The sequence below is a fragment of the Oncorhynchus mykiss genome, chromosome 7 (genome assembly GCF_057628025.1).
Source record: "Oncorhynchus mykiss isolate SJ-2025 chromosome 7, ASM5762802v1, whole genome shotgun sequence".
Taxonomy (NCBI): Eukaryota; Metazoa; Chordata; class Actinopteri; order Salmoniformes; family Salmonidae; genus Oncorhynchus; species Oncorhynchus mykiss.
In genome coordinates this window covers 20,939,200-20,956,572 of record NC_143028.1, presented here as the reverse complement: position 1 = coordinate 20,956,572, position 17,373 = coordinate 20,939,200, and the positions used below count along the sequence as shown (strand labels likewise).

General features: G+C 43.4%; 1 protein-coding gene across 2 annotated transcripts in view; it reads left to right on the top strand.

The window, feature by feature from the left end:
* The first annotated feature begins 689 nt into the window (after positions 1 to 689).
* The window catches only part of appa (amyloid beta precursor protein a), a 41,752-nt gene continuing 25,068 nt past the window's right edge, over positions 690 to 17,373 (top strand). The window contains exon 1 of one of the 2 annotated variants that reach the window (XM_021608963.3): positions 690 to 1,048. In XM_021608963.3, the coding sequence (XP_021464638.3) occupies positions 989 to 1,048 (60 nt within the window). In that variant the 5' untranslated portion in view covers positions 690 to 988. The remainder of the gene's footprint in view (positions 1,049 to 17,373) is intronic. The other variant, XM_021608965.3, reaches the window with a different exon arrangement.

The following is a 17,373-nucleotide window of genomic DNA, read 5'->3' as shown; positions in this document are numbered from 1 at the left end:
TGCAGTTAATTGCCGATTTCTGAGGCTGGTAACTCTAATGAACTTATCCTCTGCAGCAGAGGTAACTCTGGGTTTTCCTTTCCTGTTGCGGTCCTCATGAGAGCCAGTTTCATCATAGCGTTTGATGGTTTTTGCAACTGCACTTGAAGAAACTTTCAAAGTTCTTGCATTGCTTGACCTTCATGTCTTAAAGTAATGATGGACTGTCATTTCTCTTTGCTTATTTGAGCTGTTCTTGCCATAATATGGACAGTCTTTTACCAAATAGGGCTATCTTTTGTATACCACCCCTACCTTGTCACAACACAACTGATTGGCTCAAACACATTAACAAGAAAATAAATTCCACAAATTGATTTTTAACAAAGCACACCTGTTAATTGAAATACATTCCAGGTGACTACCTCCTGAAGCTGGTTGAGAGAATGCCAAGCGTGTGCGAAGCTGTAATTAAGGCAAAGGGTGGCTACGTTCACGAATCTAACATCTAAAATCTATTTTGATTTATTTAACACTGTTTTGGTTACTACATGATCCCATATTTGTTATTTCATAGTTGTGATGTCTTCACTATTCACTATTCTACAATGTAGAAAATAGTCAAAATAAAAACCCTAGAATAAGTCGATGTGTCGAAACTTTTGACCTGTACTGTATATTAATATATTACATAGCATAATTATTATGGCACTAGATTGCAGGACAAAATCTGTTTCAGGTGTTTGAAAAATGCTAAATTCAGTGTTTAGCCCTCATCCGGACCACACCCAGAGCTATCCTCAGATTTTTTTTAGGGCACCTCCCTATAATTCCTTTCATTCGTTGTCCGGTCAGGTGACTTGGCGCTCGAGCAGCCTCGGAATCGTTCTCCATTAAACAAACACCGTCAGCGGCACTGCCACAGAGACGAGCTCTGAATACATACCGACGGAACATAGAATAAACCCCAATACACCATACATAGGACGCGTTGTGACAATAATACGGCATGGGGGACCGTATGGCTCTGTTGCTGCTGGTTGTTGCGACCTCGGCGTTAGCAGTTGAGGTAAGAAACTGGGGAAAGAAAGACGGGAGTCGGGACAAGGCTGAGCTCCATGGTTATTCTTCTCTTCCGCTGCTATTGCGGGAGCGAGCAGCCGGGTGATTCCAAACCATGGGGGCTAATTACGCATGAATAGAACCAAATGAAACCAGACATTCAGCAAGGCTGTGATCATATTCCACGCCTGAATACATGTTGGACAGCTTTTTTATCGAATTTAGTCTGACTCGAAATCATAGAAGTAGATTAGCCAGTGTTTAGATCCCCCTTTGCCCAGTTTTGTTATAAACTGCTATATTTCTGCCATCGCTTGAATTGAAATCTAGTTTTATAGCCTATGGATAAGTTTTTTATTTTTCATAATTCAAGATGAGAAATAATTACATTTGTTTTGCACAGAATGGAATGCTTCGTCAGGTCTTCGTATCTAGGCTACGGCTGAGATTCCTGTGTAACCTATGTAAACGAACGTGATATTTTTTTGGTTTCTGTGTATAATTGCACTTCAAAACACAGCCTAGTCTAGACAGGTCTCTGTAGTGGCACTATTGATTGTTGTATCCGGATATTATGGGTAATATGATCACAATTTTGTAGCCACTTGTGTAGTGTTTTTAATCATGGCTCGATGATATATTTTGGTGGTGGGCGTGAAAGTAAACATCTAACGATTTATAGTGAGTTATTCTTTCCCTTAGATTTAGCTTTCTGTAGCCTAAAAACACAGGCTACTCCCTAAAAAAAAGAGCCAACGAGTAGACCTACGACCCATTTAATTCTGCACATTGCGGCCATGGATAAGTGTAAAACCGCCTATGTTTTCCCTACGTCAACCTGTTTCATGTTAAGCCTGAGAATCAAGATAATGTAGTGAGACAGAAGTAAGATGGCGGCGGTGCACTGCAGCATTCCATGAACCCAGAGGCTCGGGGACGCAGGGACACGGTCTCTCGCGGGAACCATTAGGTTAACATTTCAACGGATAGGCTGGCTACCTGTTTTTATTTGATTTATCACGACTTAACCGTTTCAAGAAAATACCGTGCTAAAATGTCTGTGACAGTCACGAGTTGTCTGGAATTGGCCCCGGTGTGGAGATGTTGCACACAATCACCGATCATCTCTCTCTCAGGCGCTATGCCATGTCGGTGTGACTGTGGCCTTGTCAAGAGAGAGACGACAATTGCGCTTTCACGACGTTCGTATTGTGTTACAGTGTAACACACACGCTACACTGCAATTGCGGCTGAGTTGCTACATTTGGTATGCCTGTGTGTGGGTACCGAGGTTTGGATTTGAACAAATGATACCAGGCAGAAAGCGGATACATTTGATATGGGTGATACTTGTAACAGGTCGATGCGGGTCTGTGGGCTAGCTAGGCTACCCACACAATAAACATTACTCTTCACACACCTCAAGTTCAATATTTCAATGTCACTCAGGTTTTACTAGGCCTTCTCACATCCATACACCTATAACATAGCTAGTTGTTAAATGCATTACCCCTAATGTTTCTGACTATGTATCAGTTCTTAATCTTAGTTCAATATAGCCAAAGGGTGTTGGTGATATTTCTACATATTAAGATCATTTCAGTCAATTAAATTCCAAATAGGCTATAAAGTTGATTTTCAAACATCCCAATACAGACGTTCATAGTTATTTCCCATATTGTGGGTTGTCAATAATTGACAATTAATTCCTTACATTCATTTTTGATGGGAAAAGAAAGCTGATGTAGTTTAATGCTTTATTTATTGGCATACACATGTATAAGCCACAAATTGAACAGTCTAAGGACACAGAGGGCAGGGCTCTCTTGTTAATCCGACCTCTATACAGACTGTGTAGTGTAGGATCAGAATTTCACTTTCCCATCCTTGAAAAATTGGTCGAAGAGCAACCCAGGCAGTCTGTCAATGCACTGCAGTCATTCAAGCCCAGGGCAACACAGCCTCACACCCATTAGCGTACATTATACCCATTGTCTCCCTTTGGCATCCACTGCTCCTGTTGCAGCTTCATCCATCCATCCATTTAAAGCACCAGTTTCCAATGATGCTTTAAAGGGACAATTAGCTCCGTTACAGTCTCTACAATACCTACCCTTGTAATGTTTTGTTGTGTGCCAATCATTGTCTTTGTTTTGGGATGTTTCTCAAGTCATGCCAACCATCCTCCATTTTAAGCCCCTTTTTATGTTTTGGTGACGGTGCCTCTTTCCGCCTGCCAGACATAAATTCCTGGCCCTTTATGGCATTGTCATGGTACGTTTGTTATGATGTTCTCACCATGTTGGGATGTTCCTCCCCTTTCAGGATTTGTTGTATTTTGTACCCTCTTTCTCTCCCATGTAGCCACACTGGACATCCTCACCTTTTTAATGTTTGTCTGAAAAGGTCATGTCACCTATCCCTTTAATGGCATGGCAGGTTTTCAGGAGAGCTGATCAGTGAAAACACCTGGCATGGTGGTGTAAGGCTGGCTTTTGCGCTGTAACCTGGCCTTTCAGATAACCAGCCATGGATGCTATCTCTATCTTGCTGGCCATGGGCTCTGTTCAGTTGGCATGAAATGGAGTGAAACAGTGAGTGACTACCTGAACTTGTCCAATGAGAGATGTTAGTTTTCACATTCTGTTGCAAAACATTTTGCGGCGGTGTGTCCTAATGAACACTACCATGAAGAGCTTTACATATCATGATATAACAGTATCTTATATGAAATGTGCAGCAGTGTCTGGTACGAACCACATTTTAGAGGCTCTCACAACATCAGGATGGGCTCGATTGTGAAGCGACTCCGGCCCCACTCTTCACAATCCCTCATCTATACAGATCAGTGGTTCTGTGCAAGTGCTGCTCCATTCCAATGCTCCCCAATGAAACCTGGATGAGGGTTATCAGGGACCCCACCTCCAACCAGGAGAGAATGGGTGTGTTCCAGGTTGTCTTTTTGCAGTCATGCTGCACATCCCAAAAGACTACTCTATCATAATAAAGTGGCACCTGGGACGTGCCCTATAGCCCTGCTGCTATGGCAACCCCACCGCTGCCCTGCACAGGCCAGTGGATCACGTCTTAACTGTCAGTGTCACCGTCATGGATGCTGCGTGACTGCCGTGGCCCGTGGCGAGTCGTGTGTGTGACCTTCACGTCCCCACATACAAACCTGGAACTTGATAATCTGAGCAACCAAGCGCAGTCAAAGAGCCTGGTGGAGGTCGTTCGTGATGATTTCAGTTTTTAGGGGGCTGACTCATTGTGGCTTAGTTTTATAGAATTAGTCCAAAATGGCACCATATTCCTTATGTCGCCTTTCCAATAGGGCTCTGGTTAAAAGTAGCGCACTACATAAGGAGTACCATGCCATTTGGGATGTAGACATAGTCCACCGTTAACATATAGCTGCATAGAGTAAGAGCGCGATGAAAAGAGGGAGGGCAGTAAGGTCAATGTGATGTACATCGATGTATGGGGCAGTGATCTGTGTGACCATTTGACTGAGCCCACGTGGATATATTAATTAATAATATGTCCGATGGCAACATGCTCCTGACATACACAGACAGACATGCACGCTCACTCTACACAACGCCAATACATAATCACACAAACACAGCAGCATGTGTCTTAGGAATTATGCTACACACTAGTCCCTCTGACTACAAAATGGCCACTCCTTCTTCTTCAGTCAGCCTCCTTTGTTCTTGATTGACCAAATGTCTCCCAAAGCCATCAAATAAATACTCTAAAACATGTATTTTCTGAATTCCAAATCAACCCCTAGCCCCTACCGTGTACAGGCTACACGCCTATACACTCCTATAGAGCTGACTGTTTCTGAAAGAATTTGGCAGGTATTGGTAATGGCTTACTTTTACCTTTTCATTTAGCTAGGGTGTAAATATAGCCATATTGATTCCACCGATCTAACCATCCAATCCTCTCAGATCGACAGGAGTGAGTAGGGGGCTAGGGGTTGATTTGGAGTTGAGCAATTATTCCTCACCTCATCAATTATCCCTTCTCCCATGTTGGGTCTCTTTTTGAAATGATTGAGCAACCCGCCTTGACCACCTCCTCTCCCTCCTTATCCCCCTCTTCCCTCCTCCTCCTGTGTTTTGGTGGTGGCAGTGCCCTCCCCGGTCGCCTGGCACCCGTGCTATAATTAGAGCGCCGCCTCCCAGAGATATTCCTGTCTCTGCTCTCTCACGCTTTCTTCCTTTCGTTCCTCCCTTCTTATTCAAGTTTTTTTTTTTCACTGCCTCTTTCTTCAGAAGCAACAGGCCTAAGTCTTCCCTCATTCAATATCTTCTCTTGCTCCCATTCCTCCCTTTCATTCCCTCATCTTTCTTTTTACTGCCTTTTTCTCCAAGACAGGCCAACGCTTCCCTCGCTCGACCCTCGACAGTGTCCCTCTGTATATTGGCCTTAAGTATATTTATTGCTACGTGCACTGTGAAGGGAGTTATTATATGCGTATTGCTTTACAACAGTTTCAATCAACTATGACCTGACATTTGGAGAATTTAATCAGTGCTGGTCTAAATGTTGATTTGGGCTTCGATTTAATCCGCTTGCTCAAAATTGCGTTGTTGATTATAGTTTGCAGTTTTGAAGTATCTAATATCTCTAAAAGGTCCTCTTTGTTTCATGAACTAAATAACTGTGAGTAGCATGGCGTGTGTGTGGTGTCAAGAAGGACTGGGATATTCTTGGCAGTGCCCTGCTATTCCCAGTTCCTGTTTCCTTGTCCCCACCATTACCTAGGGTTGGTTTCCTGCATTTGTGTGATGCAGGAGGAGATTTATAGCTTACTGTGTGAATGTGACAGTAAAGGAACATGGCTCTGTGTGTACATTTTTGAGTTTGTGTGTACGGGTGTGTTTGTCTTGCACTCGATTCGTTTTGTACATCTCTCCCGTGTGTGTGCATTTTAATCTCACTTGATTAATTGTGTGTGTTCAGTGCCCCACTAAAACATGTGGGACGGGTAAGCATTGCATCACTGCACGGGTATGCTGCTGACTCCATAAATTACCTTATTTCTCAGTATGGGGAGCTAGTTCTTGGAAACATGCAAACATGTATCATACATTGACTTCACATAGTAGACTTGTTCCATTGTGGCTCAGTTGGTAGTGCTTGTACTAGGCTTGGGTGGTATCCAGAATGTTATACTTTCATTCCGACCTAGTGCCATACTGGCATAATTGGTAACACCGTCACTGAACACAAGGGGTGCCGTTTTCAAACCCCACTGATACTCTGTAATCCAAAGGTTAGCAATGCTAACAAGTACCTGTAAAATCACATAGAAAATGCTAACGGTCGCATTGCGAACATTTTGTACAGTTTCCGACCTAAACTATACATGACTTAAAAATGCTACTCAGTTTGCTGCACGCACAAAACAAATATTAGCCAGCAAGGCTCTTGATACAGGAGGGATTTCTCTGTTACCAAGCCTCCCGAGTGGCGCGGCGGTCTAAGGCACTGCATCTCAGTGCTAGAGGCGTCACTACAGACCCTGGTTCGATCCCAGGCTGTAACACAACCTGCCGTGATCGGGAGGCCCATAGGGCGGCGCACATTCTGCCTAGCATTGTCCGGGTTAGGAGAGGGTTTGGCCAGGGTAGTCCGTCATTGTAAATAAGAATTTGTTCTTAACTGACTTGCCTAGTTTAATCAAAATAAAAGCGAATTCTTGTTGGAAGAAGCTAACCACTAGATAGCTAACTAGCTACTAAATCAGCAAACCAAATGCATAACTGCAAAGCATTTAGCACATTTTAGACATTTTATCTGAATTTTTTTCTCAGTTGGCACTGCAGTAGGACATGTATCTGTCTCGGTCTTTTGTCTTTTCCTATGTAAATAGCCAGTCTTTTTCGTATATATCTTAATCTCACTTTCTATCTAAGTATACTTTCCTGCAACCCACCTCACCCAATGTCGTACGGAGTAGAGGTCGACCGATTAATCGGAATGCTGATTAATTAGGGACGTTTTCATAACAATCAAATCTATACTTTTGGACACGGATTTGGCCGATTTAAATAAATAATAATAATAATTTTTAAAAAATAATTAAAAACAAATATATATATATATATATAATAGTTAAAAAATATATTTTGACACCTTTTTTATTTAATTGTTTTAACCAGGCAAGTCGGTTAAGAACACATTCTTATTTTCAATGACGGCCTAGGAACGGTGGGTTAACTGCCTTGTTCAGGGGGCAGAACGATTTTTACCTTGTCAGCTCTGGATTCAATCTTGCAACCTTACGGTTAACTAGTCCAACGCTCTAACCACATTGCACTCCACGAGGAGACTGCCTGTTACGCGAATGCAGTAAGCCAAGGTAAGTTGCTAGCTAGCATTAAACTTATCTTTAAAAAAAACAATCAATCATAATCACTAGTTAACTACAAATGGTTGATGATATTTCTAGTTTATCTAGCGTGTCCTGCATTGCATATAATCGAAGCGGTGCATATCGTTGCTCCAACGTGTACCTAACCATAAACATCAATGCCTTTCTTAAAATCAATACACAGAAGTATATATTTTTAAACCTGCATATTGAGCTAAAATAAATCCAGGTTAGCAGGCAATATTAACCAGGTGAAATTGTGTCACTTCTCTTGCGTTCATTGCACGCAGTGTTTATGCAACAGTTTGGGCCGCCTAATTTGCCAGAATTTTACGTAATTATGACCTAACATTGAAGGTTGTGCAATGTAACAGGAATATTTAGAGTTATGGATGCCACCTGTTCGATAAAATACGGAACGGCTCCGTATTTCACTGAGAATAAACGTCTTGTTTTCGAGATGATAGTTTCCGGATTCGACCATATTAATGACCCAAGGCTCGTATTTCTGTGTGTTATCATGTTATAACTAAGTATATGATTTGACAGAGCAGTCTGACTGAGCTACGGTAGGCTAATAGCGTTTCAAACTTCACTCGCTCTAAGACTTGGAGTGGTTGTTCCCCTTGCTCTGCATGGGTAACGCTGCTTTGAGGGTGGCTGTTGTCGTTGTGTTCCTGGTTTGAGCCCGGGTAGGGGCGAGGAGAGGGATGGAAAGCTATACTGTTACACTGGCAATACTAAAGTGCCTATAAGAACATCCAATAGTCAAAGGAAATACAAATGGCATAGAGAGAAATAGTCCTATAATAACAACAACCTAAAACTTCTTCCCTGGGAATATTGAAGACTCATGTTAAAAGGAACCACCAGCTTTCATATGTTCTGAGCAAGGAATTTAAATGTTAGCTTTTTTACATGGCACATATTGTACTTTTACTTCAACACTTTGTTTGCATTATTTAAACCAAGTTGAACATGTTTCATTATTTATTTGAGGCTAAATTGATTGTATTGATGTATTATATTAAGTTAAAATAAGTGTTCTTTCAGTATTGTTATTGTCATTATTACAAACAAAAAAACCGTCAGATTTAATCGGTATCGGCTTTTTTGGGTCCTCCAATAATCGGTATCGGCGTTAAAATCATAATCGGTCGACCTCTAGTACGGAGCTGCTAATTTATAATCCTTGTAACTGGAACTTCCATCAGGAGCTAGCCAGCGAACTAGCTACTAGTCTTTGTTAGCCACGGCTAGCGGTTCTTGCTCCCCCCCCCCCCCAGTCATCAGCCAATCTTAGCTCGGACAACACCTGCCAGTGTGCACAACACGATATCAACCCAGAGCATATCGGACTTCTTCTCTCTACCACATCACCGGATTCCTGCCGCTCTGGATCATTACACCGGGTCATTACTCCGGATCATCGCAGCTAGCTGCTAACTCCTCTGTCCAGAAGCAAGCACCAGCTAGCCTTGAGCTAGGCCCAGATACCAGCTAATTCTAGGGCTACAATACCTCCTTTGCCAATTGGTCTGGACCCTTTATTGTCGACATGGAGCCCTGCCGATCGATCACGACTGGACTGCCGACGTGATCGCCCGATGTGGTCTCAACAGGCTATTCTGTTATGATGTTGCCAAAGAACCAGCTACTAGCCCCGATCCGTTAGCTTTTCTGAACGCTGTGCCCCCTGCTTGCCTAGCGTAGTAGTGACTACCGAACAGCACCCTGACTCACCTATTTCTGTAGAACCTTCAGTCCCGCTCAAAATGCCTTAGATAGCTTTTTCGTCCCACACAGATGCGGCCACCTCACCTGGCTTAACTTGTCCCTCCAGAGACGAAACCTCTCATCGTCACTCAACGCCTAGGTTTCTCCACTTTACTCACATCCTACCATACCCTTGTCTGTACATTATGCCTTGAATCTATTCTAATCTATTCTATCTATTCTATTCCCAGAAATCTGCTCCTTTTATTCTCTATCCCCAACGCACTAGACGACCAGCTCTTGTAGCCTTTAGCCGTACCCTTATCCTCCTCCTCTGGTGATGTAGAGGTTAACCCAGGCCCAGTAGCCTCTTGTTCCACTCCTAATCCCCAGGCTCTATCATTTGTTGACTGCTGTAACTGTAAAAGCCTTTGTTTCATGCATGTTAACATCAGAAGCCTCTTCCCTAAGTTTGTTTTATTCACTGCTTTAGCACACTCTGCGATGTCCTTGCAATGTCTAAATCCTGGCTTAGGAAGGCCACCACAAATTCAGAAATTTCCATCCCCAACTACATTTTCCGCCAAGATAGAACTGCCAAAGGGGGTGGAGTTAGCGTGCAGAGTTCTGTCATTGCTATCCAGGTCTATGCCCAAACAGTTCAAGCTTCTACTTTTAACAATCCACCTTTCCAGAAATAAGTCTCTCACTGTTGCCGCTTGTTATAGACCCCCTCAGCCCCCAGCTGTGCCCCTGACACCATATGTGAAATAATTGCCCCCCTGTTTATCTTCAGAGTATGTACTGTTAGTTGACCTGAACTGGGATATGCTTAACAACCCAGCCGTCCTACAATTTTAAGCTAGATGCCCTCAATCTCTCACAAATTATCATGGAACCTACCAGGTACAAATTTAAATCCGTAAACACGGACACCCTCATAGATATCATCCTGACCAACCTGCCCTCTAAATACATCTCTGCTGTCTTCAACCAGGATCTCAGCGATCATTGCCTGCGTCCGTAATGGGTCCGCAGTCAAACGACCACAAAAAAACACTTCAGCGAGCAGGCCTTTCTAATCGACCTGGCCCGGGTATCCTGGAAGGATATTGACCTCATTCCGTCAGTAGCGACTACCTGGTTATTATTTAAGTGCTTTCCTCACTATCTTAAATAAGCATGCCCCATTCAAAAAATGTAGAACTAAGAACAGATATAGCCCTTGGTTCACTCCAGACTTTAATGCCCAAAAATATCATGTGGTGTATTGCATTAGCATCGAATAGCCCCCGCGATATGCAACTTTTCAGGAAAGTTAGGAACCAATATACACAGGCAGTTAGGCTAGCTTTTTCTTTGCTTTCCTAACAGAAATTTGCATCCTGTAGCACAATCTCCCCAAAATATCTGGGACACTAAAGTCCATGGAGAATAAGAGCACCTCCTCCCTACTGCCCACTGCACTGAAGCTAGGAAACCCTGTCAGCACCGGTAATCTACGATAATCGAGAATTTCAATAATAATTTTTCTACGGCTGGCCATGCTTCCTCCTGGCTACCTCTACCTGGTCAACAGCTCTGATCTCTGCACCCCCCACAGCAACTTGCCCAAGCCTCCCCATTTCTCCTTCACCCAAATCCAGATAGCTGAAGCTCTGAAAGCGATGCAAAACCTGGAACCCTACAAATCAGCTGGGCTAGACAATCTCACCCCCCCCCCCCCCCCCCCCCTTGAAAGGGGGTGACACTCTAGACCCGAACTACCCTGCCTTTCTAAAATCTTTTAAAGCCAAGTTGACAAACACATCATCAACCATTTTGAATCCCACCGTACCTTCTCCACTATGCAATCTGGTTTCTGTGCTGGTTACGGGTGCACCTCAGCCACGCTCTAAGGTCCTAAACGATATCATAACCGCCATAGATAAAAGACAATACTGTGCAACCGTATTCATCTACCTGGCCAAGGCATTCGACTCTGTCAATCACGGCATTCCTAACAGCAGACTCAACAGCCTTGGTTTCTCAAATGACTGTGTTCTGCAATGTTCTTCATCTCGTAGCATATTACAAAAGTTGACTGCAGGTACGTAAAGTAGCTACAAATATTTATAAAAAAAATGTTAACAAAATAGTTTTGACTGTATTGGGAGAAACCATCCCGTGGCTTTTTTCAAATACCCCAATATACGGTATACCGCTCAAGCCTAGCTTGTACGCATGCACATTCACTCGAATGTGCACAAACACATATGGGCATTCACACACTAGGGCTGTTCCCGACAGGAAAAATTTTTGGTCGATTTCCGTCATCTGTTCTTTCGAATATAATTTTTTTATTTTTTACAGTGATAGAGAACCGTATGGGTTTTAATAAAATCAAATATATTCATTGAGCTTGTCTGATGCTTTAATATACTTTAATATACTCTTTTAAAAAATGTATTAACTTCTATATGTAAAAATAGCATAAAGCCAACAAATGAAAATATTGCAGCCTGCAGGTAGAAAATATCCTGATCAAAATAAATATCCTATGAATCACATTGGCTACGCATGGCCCGACTGCAACTAACTTGAAACTTATCAACTATTAACTTGGATCCAGCCCGAAGCTTGACTTGCAACATTGTATAAAATATTCTGGGCTCTGTTTCCCACACCAGTGAGCTCTGGACAGACACAGTTGTAGGCTATTTGGCAAGGGTTAAGGAGCAGTCCTTGACTTGGGCAGGAGTACAGACACCTCAGATGTTCTACTGCTTGAGCTTCTATTCCTCTTGTGGAGCTACTGCATCTACATATAAACAGTAAATATTCCTTTGTGGAGATGGTTGTCCTTCTGGAATGTTCTCCCATCTCTGCATCACTCCACCAATCAGGCCTTTATGGTGTAGTGGCCAGACGGAAGCCACTCCTCAGTAAAAGGCACATGACAGCGCGCTTGCAATTTGCCAAAAGGCACCTAGAGACTCAGACCATGAGAAACAAGATTCTCTGGTCTGATGAAACCAAGATGGTTTGGCCTGAATGCAGTGTGTCACGTCAGGAGGAAACCTAACACCATCCCTACAGTGAAGCATTTTGGTGGAAGCATCATGTTGTGGGGATGTTTTTCAGCATCGAGGACTGGGAGAGTTTTCCGGATCTGCTCAGGACCTCAGACTGGGGCGAAGGTTCACCTTCCAACAGGACAATGACCCTACGTACACAGCCAAGACAACGCAGGAGTGGCTTTGGGCCAAGTCTCAGAATGTTCTTGAATGGCCCAACCAGACCCCAGACTTGAATCTGAACGATCATCTCTAGAGAGACCTGAAAATAGCTGTGCACAAATTTCTACCAAGGCACACCTGTTAATTGAAATGCATTCCAGGTGACTACCTCACGAAGTTGGTTGAGAGAATGCCAAGCGTGTGCAAAGGGTGGCTACTTTGAAGAATATCAAATGTAAAATGTATTTTGATTTTAGGACTTTTTTGGTTACTACAGGATTTCCATGTTTTTTTCATTGTTTTGATGTCTTCACTATTCTACATTGTATAAAATTGTAAAAATAAAGGAACCTTGAATGAGTAGGTGTCTCCAAACCTTTGACTGTTATTAATATATATACACACACTAATAGAGTAAGAATTTGTTCTTAACTGACTTGCCTAGTTTAAAAAAAATACAGTGCATTCGGAAAGTATTCAGACCCCTGACTTTTTCCACATTTTGTTATGTTACAGCCAGTCTTATTGCTTGACAATGAGGTTGTCAACTGTCATCATAGGGACACAGTAGCACATCTCGACCAGATGGGAAAAGACATCATCGTCATGGCCACGGCAACCAGTCTTCCGTTCCGGGTGCAGGGTGTAATTGGAATGTTGGCAGGCAGGGTGTGAGGGAAACGAAGGGCTGACTGCCCTCTAATCACTGTAACACACTCCCACAGCCAACCTACCCGGGGATCCGGTCCCAGAACCTAGCACCGATAGCATTACAAACAAACACACACACACCCCAAAGACCAAGCACATGCACCATTTTCCCATAGGTACTTAAGAAAAGTGTTGGAAAAGGTACAATTGTCAGACTTGAGTAAAAGTAAACGCTATTCATCAATTTCTTATATTGTGCAAACCAGATGGCACAATTTAAAAAATTTTTTTTTTTTTTTAAATCCTTTTGATTTAAGGACAGCCAGGGGCACACTCAACATTCAGACACAATTTACATACGCAATATGTGTTTAGTATCCACCAGATCGGAGGCAGTAGGGATGATGGGTGCCTGAATTGGACCATATTGCTCTTGTGCCTGAGCATTTGAAATGTACCGAGTTCTTTTGGGTGTCAGGCAAAATGGGTGTTAAGTACATATTTTCTTTAGGAATGTAGTGGAGTATATTAAAAGTAGTCAAAAAAAGAAATGTGTATATACATATATATCCAAGAACTACTTAAGTAGTATTTTTATTTGTTTGTATGTCAGACTGACTATTTTTTTTATACATCCCCTCTGGCTATTTCTCTTTCCTCCCCAGTCATTGTTGATGTGCCTGTCTACTCAGTATCTGTCATTCTTATCGATCTGTTTATGGTCTCTCTACGGCCTGGCTGCATCTAAAACGGCATCCTATTTCCTTTAGAGTGCACAACTGTTAACCAGAGCACATTTCAAACACAGCCAGGGACCTAGACAGACCACAGTGTTGTACTAGTAGTGCACTACATGGGGAATAGGGTGCCATTTCGGACGCACCCGGTGTCTCTGGTGGGTAGAGACAGGCAGAGGACACTCTCCAGACTCCCGGGTCCGTACACTCTCAAGACATAATAGCTGATCTCGGATGACACTCGCTCCGCCAGAGGGTCTCCCTAGGTCTGAAGCTGATCCCAGATCCCAGTGGCAGGCCTGGGACACTCCGATAACACCACCGCAACAGAGCCACAATTAATGCCGCCCCGGGATTGTGGGACTGGTTCACAGAACAGGGCCCGGGAGGATTAAATCAATGTGTGTTTGATGATATTATACACTTGTTCTTCGGTGTGTGTTTGCGTTTATGTACGCCACAACACGTGCGGGTGTGCATGTGCCTTTTCATTCTAATAAAATGACAAAGCAGAGGATGGATCAGCTGGAAGAATTATAACCCCTGGTCAAAACCCACGAGATCCCCATGCAAACCAATGGGAAGCACCCTATACCCATTGGTCGAGCTAGAGGAATGGTCAGTGACCCACCAATAATAGCACATTGACACATTCTCACTGGACAATAGGTACCAGCAAGGTTTTCTGTTTAACCAAACGAGTCAATACTGACGCAATGACTGTGGCTCTTAGATACAATATGGAGCAAAGATAACGTGTGCTTAAAGATGTGTGATAGACCTGGTATGTTTTGTCTGGTTTCAGTATAGGTCACTGAACGAGGTCACCTGACTGAAATGAGGTCATGATTCAATTCAAATAACTTTTTGTCCTGTGTAGGGCTAACCCCATTTTTAGTCGACTGGTGGATTGTTTGGTTGGTAGGCTGTTGGTTGACCGATACTGTTTTTACTCTTGAGTTTAAAAAATATATATTTATTGCACGTCTTTGACACCTTTCTCAGTGGACTAATCCATTGCGGAGGCCGCGGGGATTGCACATGAGTAGTACATTTACCATGAATTCCCATTTCTAATCGTCAATGTTTGTTTGGTTACCGTAATTTCTGTTAATGCAATATACCCAGGTCTGCTTCCCTTACACACTATCATAGAAAAACAATCAACGTGGCTTCTTGTCTCTGTAAGTATGTCAACCGTACGTTCCTACTAGTACCAGCAACCAGCTGGCTAGGCGCAGTCCAAAGATTATGCGTGGGTATAGGATTGTCTGACTTTATTTTCAGAAACGGACACTGTCTGTTTCATGGCCCACTTTCAGCATGAGGCAAATCTTCCCTGTGTTTTCAGGCGGTGGCTGGCTCTATTGTAATGCGTGTTCTAGTTTCCATGGCTTCAACTTTTTGCCGGTGGAGATGTGCAACTGGGATCACTAACCAATGCAGTGCACCAGCGCCAAAGGCGTGATTGATGAGAGCAGTCTCCCATGTGCTGTGCTAGTACCAGCAGTACCAAGCATTGTATTAAGGTAGATTTACTTTGGACTACTGTCATTTATATGTGAATTAGACTTAGGAGAAGTCTGGTCGAATGCCTTTCTTCCCGATTCTCCCAGAGAATTGCCCGATGTGCTATCACTTTACATTTGGTGTGCCGCGGTTGACCATTAATTGCACAGGTATAAATTGTTTGTTTGCCGTTTGGGGGGAAAACTCTTGATGTTGCGAGCTGGGACTGTTATTCCTGCATTTCCCTAAATGAAGCTTAAATCAACTGTATTAGCCTTTTTGATGTGTGCTTACGACAACAGTACATAGGTCTGTGTTACCTCCAATATGGTCTTTGATGGGGTACTTTACATGCAATATCTATTTCGAGTGTGCGGTAGTGAGACAACGGTGTCTTGTGACAGCAGCAGGAGGGTACCATGGGTGGTATCAGTGTGGATTGGGCCCTCTGTGGGATATCTCGGGCCAGGCAGCTCAGCGTAATCCCCCACCCAGCTTACTGCCGGCAGGCTGGCAAGCCGATAGATGAGATTGCAATGCTGGCGATGGATGAGTGGGCAGAGGCAAGCGATGGAGCAGGTGGCTCAGGGAAAGCCCTGTCTCCTCATGTCCACTACTCCTGTTCTATTATTCGCTTTCTCCCTCCCGTCTTTCTCTCGCTCATGTTTTGAACCCTGCAGCTAGGAAAAAAACGTTAACCATTACTGTTCTACCTCTCCCGACTGGTTTGTGATCCAGGGTGAAGTTTTCCCAAGGTACATATCTAGGATCTGCTTTCCCTCCCCCAATCCTAACCTTAAACTTTTGGGTCAGCTTTGTATCTCTTGCAATAAGATCAGGGTCTAAGGGAAACTTCACCCTACTCCATTGGTGCTCAAAGTTTATGCACCTTACGTACATCACCTTACTTGAACCTCATACGCACAAAGCCTCATTGTCCATTTAAATCCCGCCCTCTTTTGTCTCGCTTTGTTGCTTTCTCTCGCTCTTTCTAACCTTTCCATTCCAAACAGTCTGATTTATAAGACTGCAGTGGGATTTGGCTGCTCCCCAGGCCACCCCCCCCCCCCCCCCCCCCCAACTGTTTGCAGAGGGATGGAGAAGAGAGGGGGATGGAGAATAGAGGAAGGACGGAGAATAGAGGAAGGACATGATTTACAAGGCAAAAACAGATGAGGTGATTTTGAATACTGGAAAAGTGGTTTAGAGAGAGCGTGAGGGAGAGTGTTCACACATCAGAGTAGCGGGTAGGTCTAAAAGCAATATAGGGATTCCTCCACCTAGGCCCCTGTTTCAATTTCTTCACATTTTAAGACACTTAACATCTAAGTGATGGGGGGGGGGGCGACATGGAACTGGGTCAAATTTCAAACACATTCTAAAGGCCTTTATACATCAGCAGTTGTCACAAAGTGGAATTGGGTCATCGTGGTCTTTCTATAACAATAACCTTTTTCACACTATTGTCAACCTGAACTGTGCTCTTTTGGCTCGCTTTCCAGTGAGTACTGACTGGGACGATGGCCAGCCTGCTTTTGTTACGAACTGCTTCTTGCCAGCATGGTTTGAGTGGGGCATGGCAAGCTAACTATGCCTATATTCACTTTGGGCTGGAAACGGATATGTTAAGGGGCCAGTTCAGCTCGCTTTTAGTGACTGGACCTAGCAACGTGAAAAGAAAATATCCAAGCAATATGGTTTGGGTTGAGATGATAATGTGGGTATAGGAGCATCATGTGTTATCTGACCCGATCTACAGGGTTCTCCAACTCCAATCATTTGGCGTGCAGACTTTTGATCCAGCCCTGCAGTAATGCACATTATTCAAATATTAAACTACCAGAATTAGCTGAATCAGGTTTGTCAGTAACTGCAGGGCTGGATCAAAAGTTGGAGAACCCTGTTCTACATCATTGATTTCTTGAAGAGCAGAACTAAGACTCTGATCTTGCACACACATCACAAGGGAGGTGTACCTTTCCACTAGTGTAAATATACAGAGGAAAATGACATGAATGACAAGCAGATGTTTCAGCTAACTGCAGATCTACCCACTGGGGAAAGACATCAGTTCAACGGCTAGTTTTGAATTACTTTTGATCAAATTCAA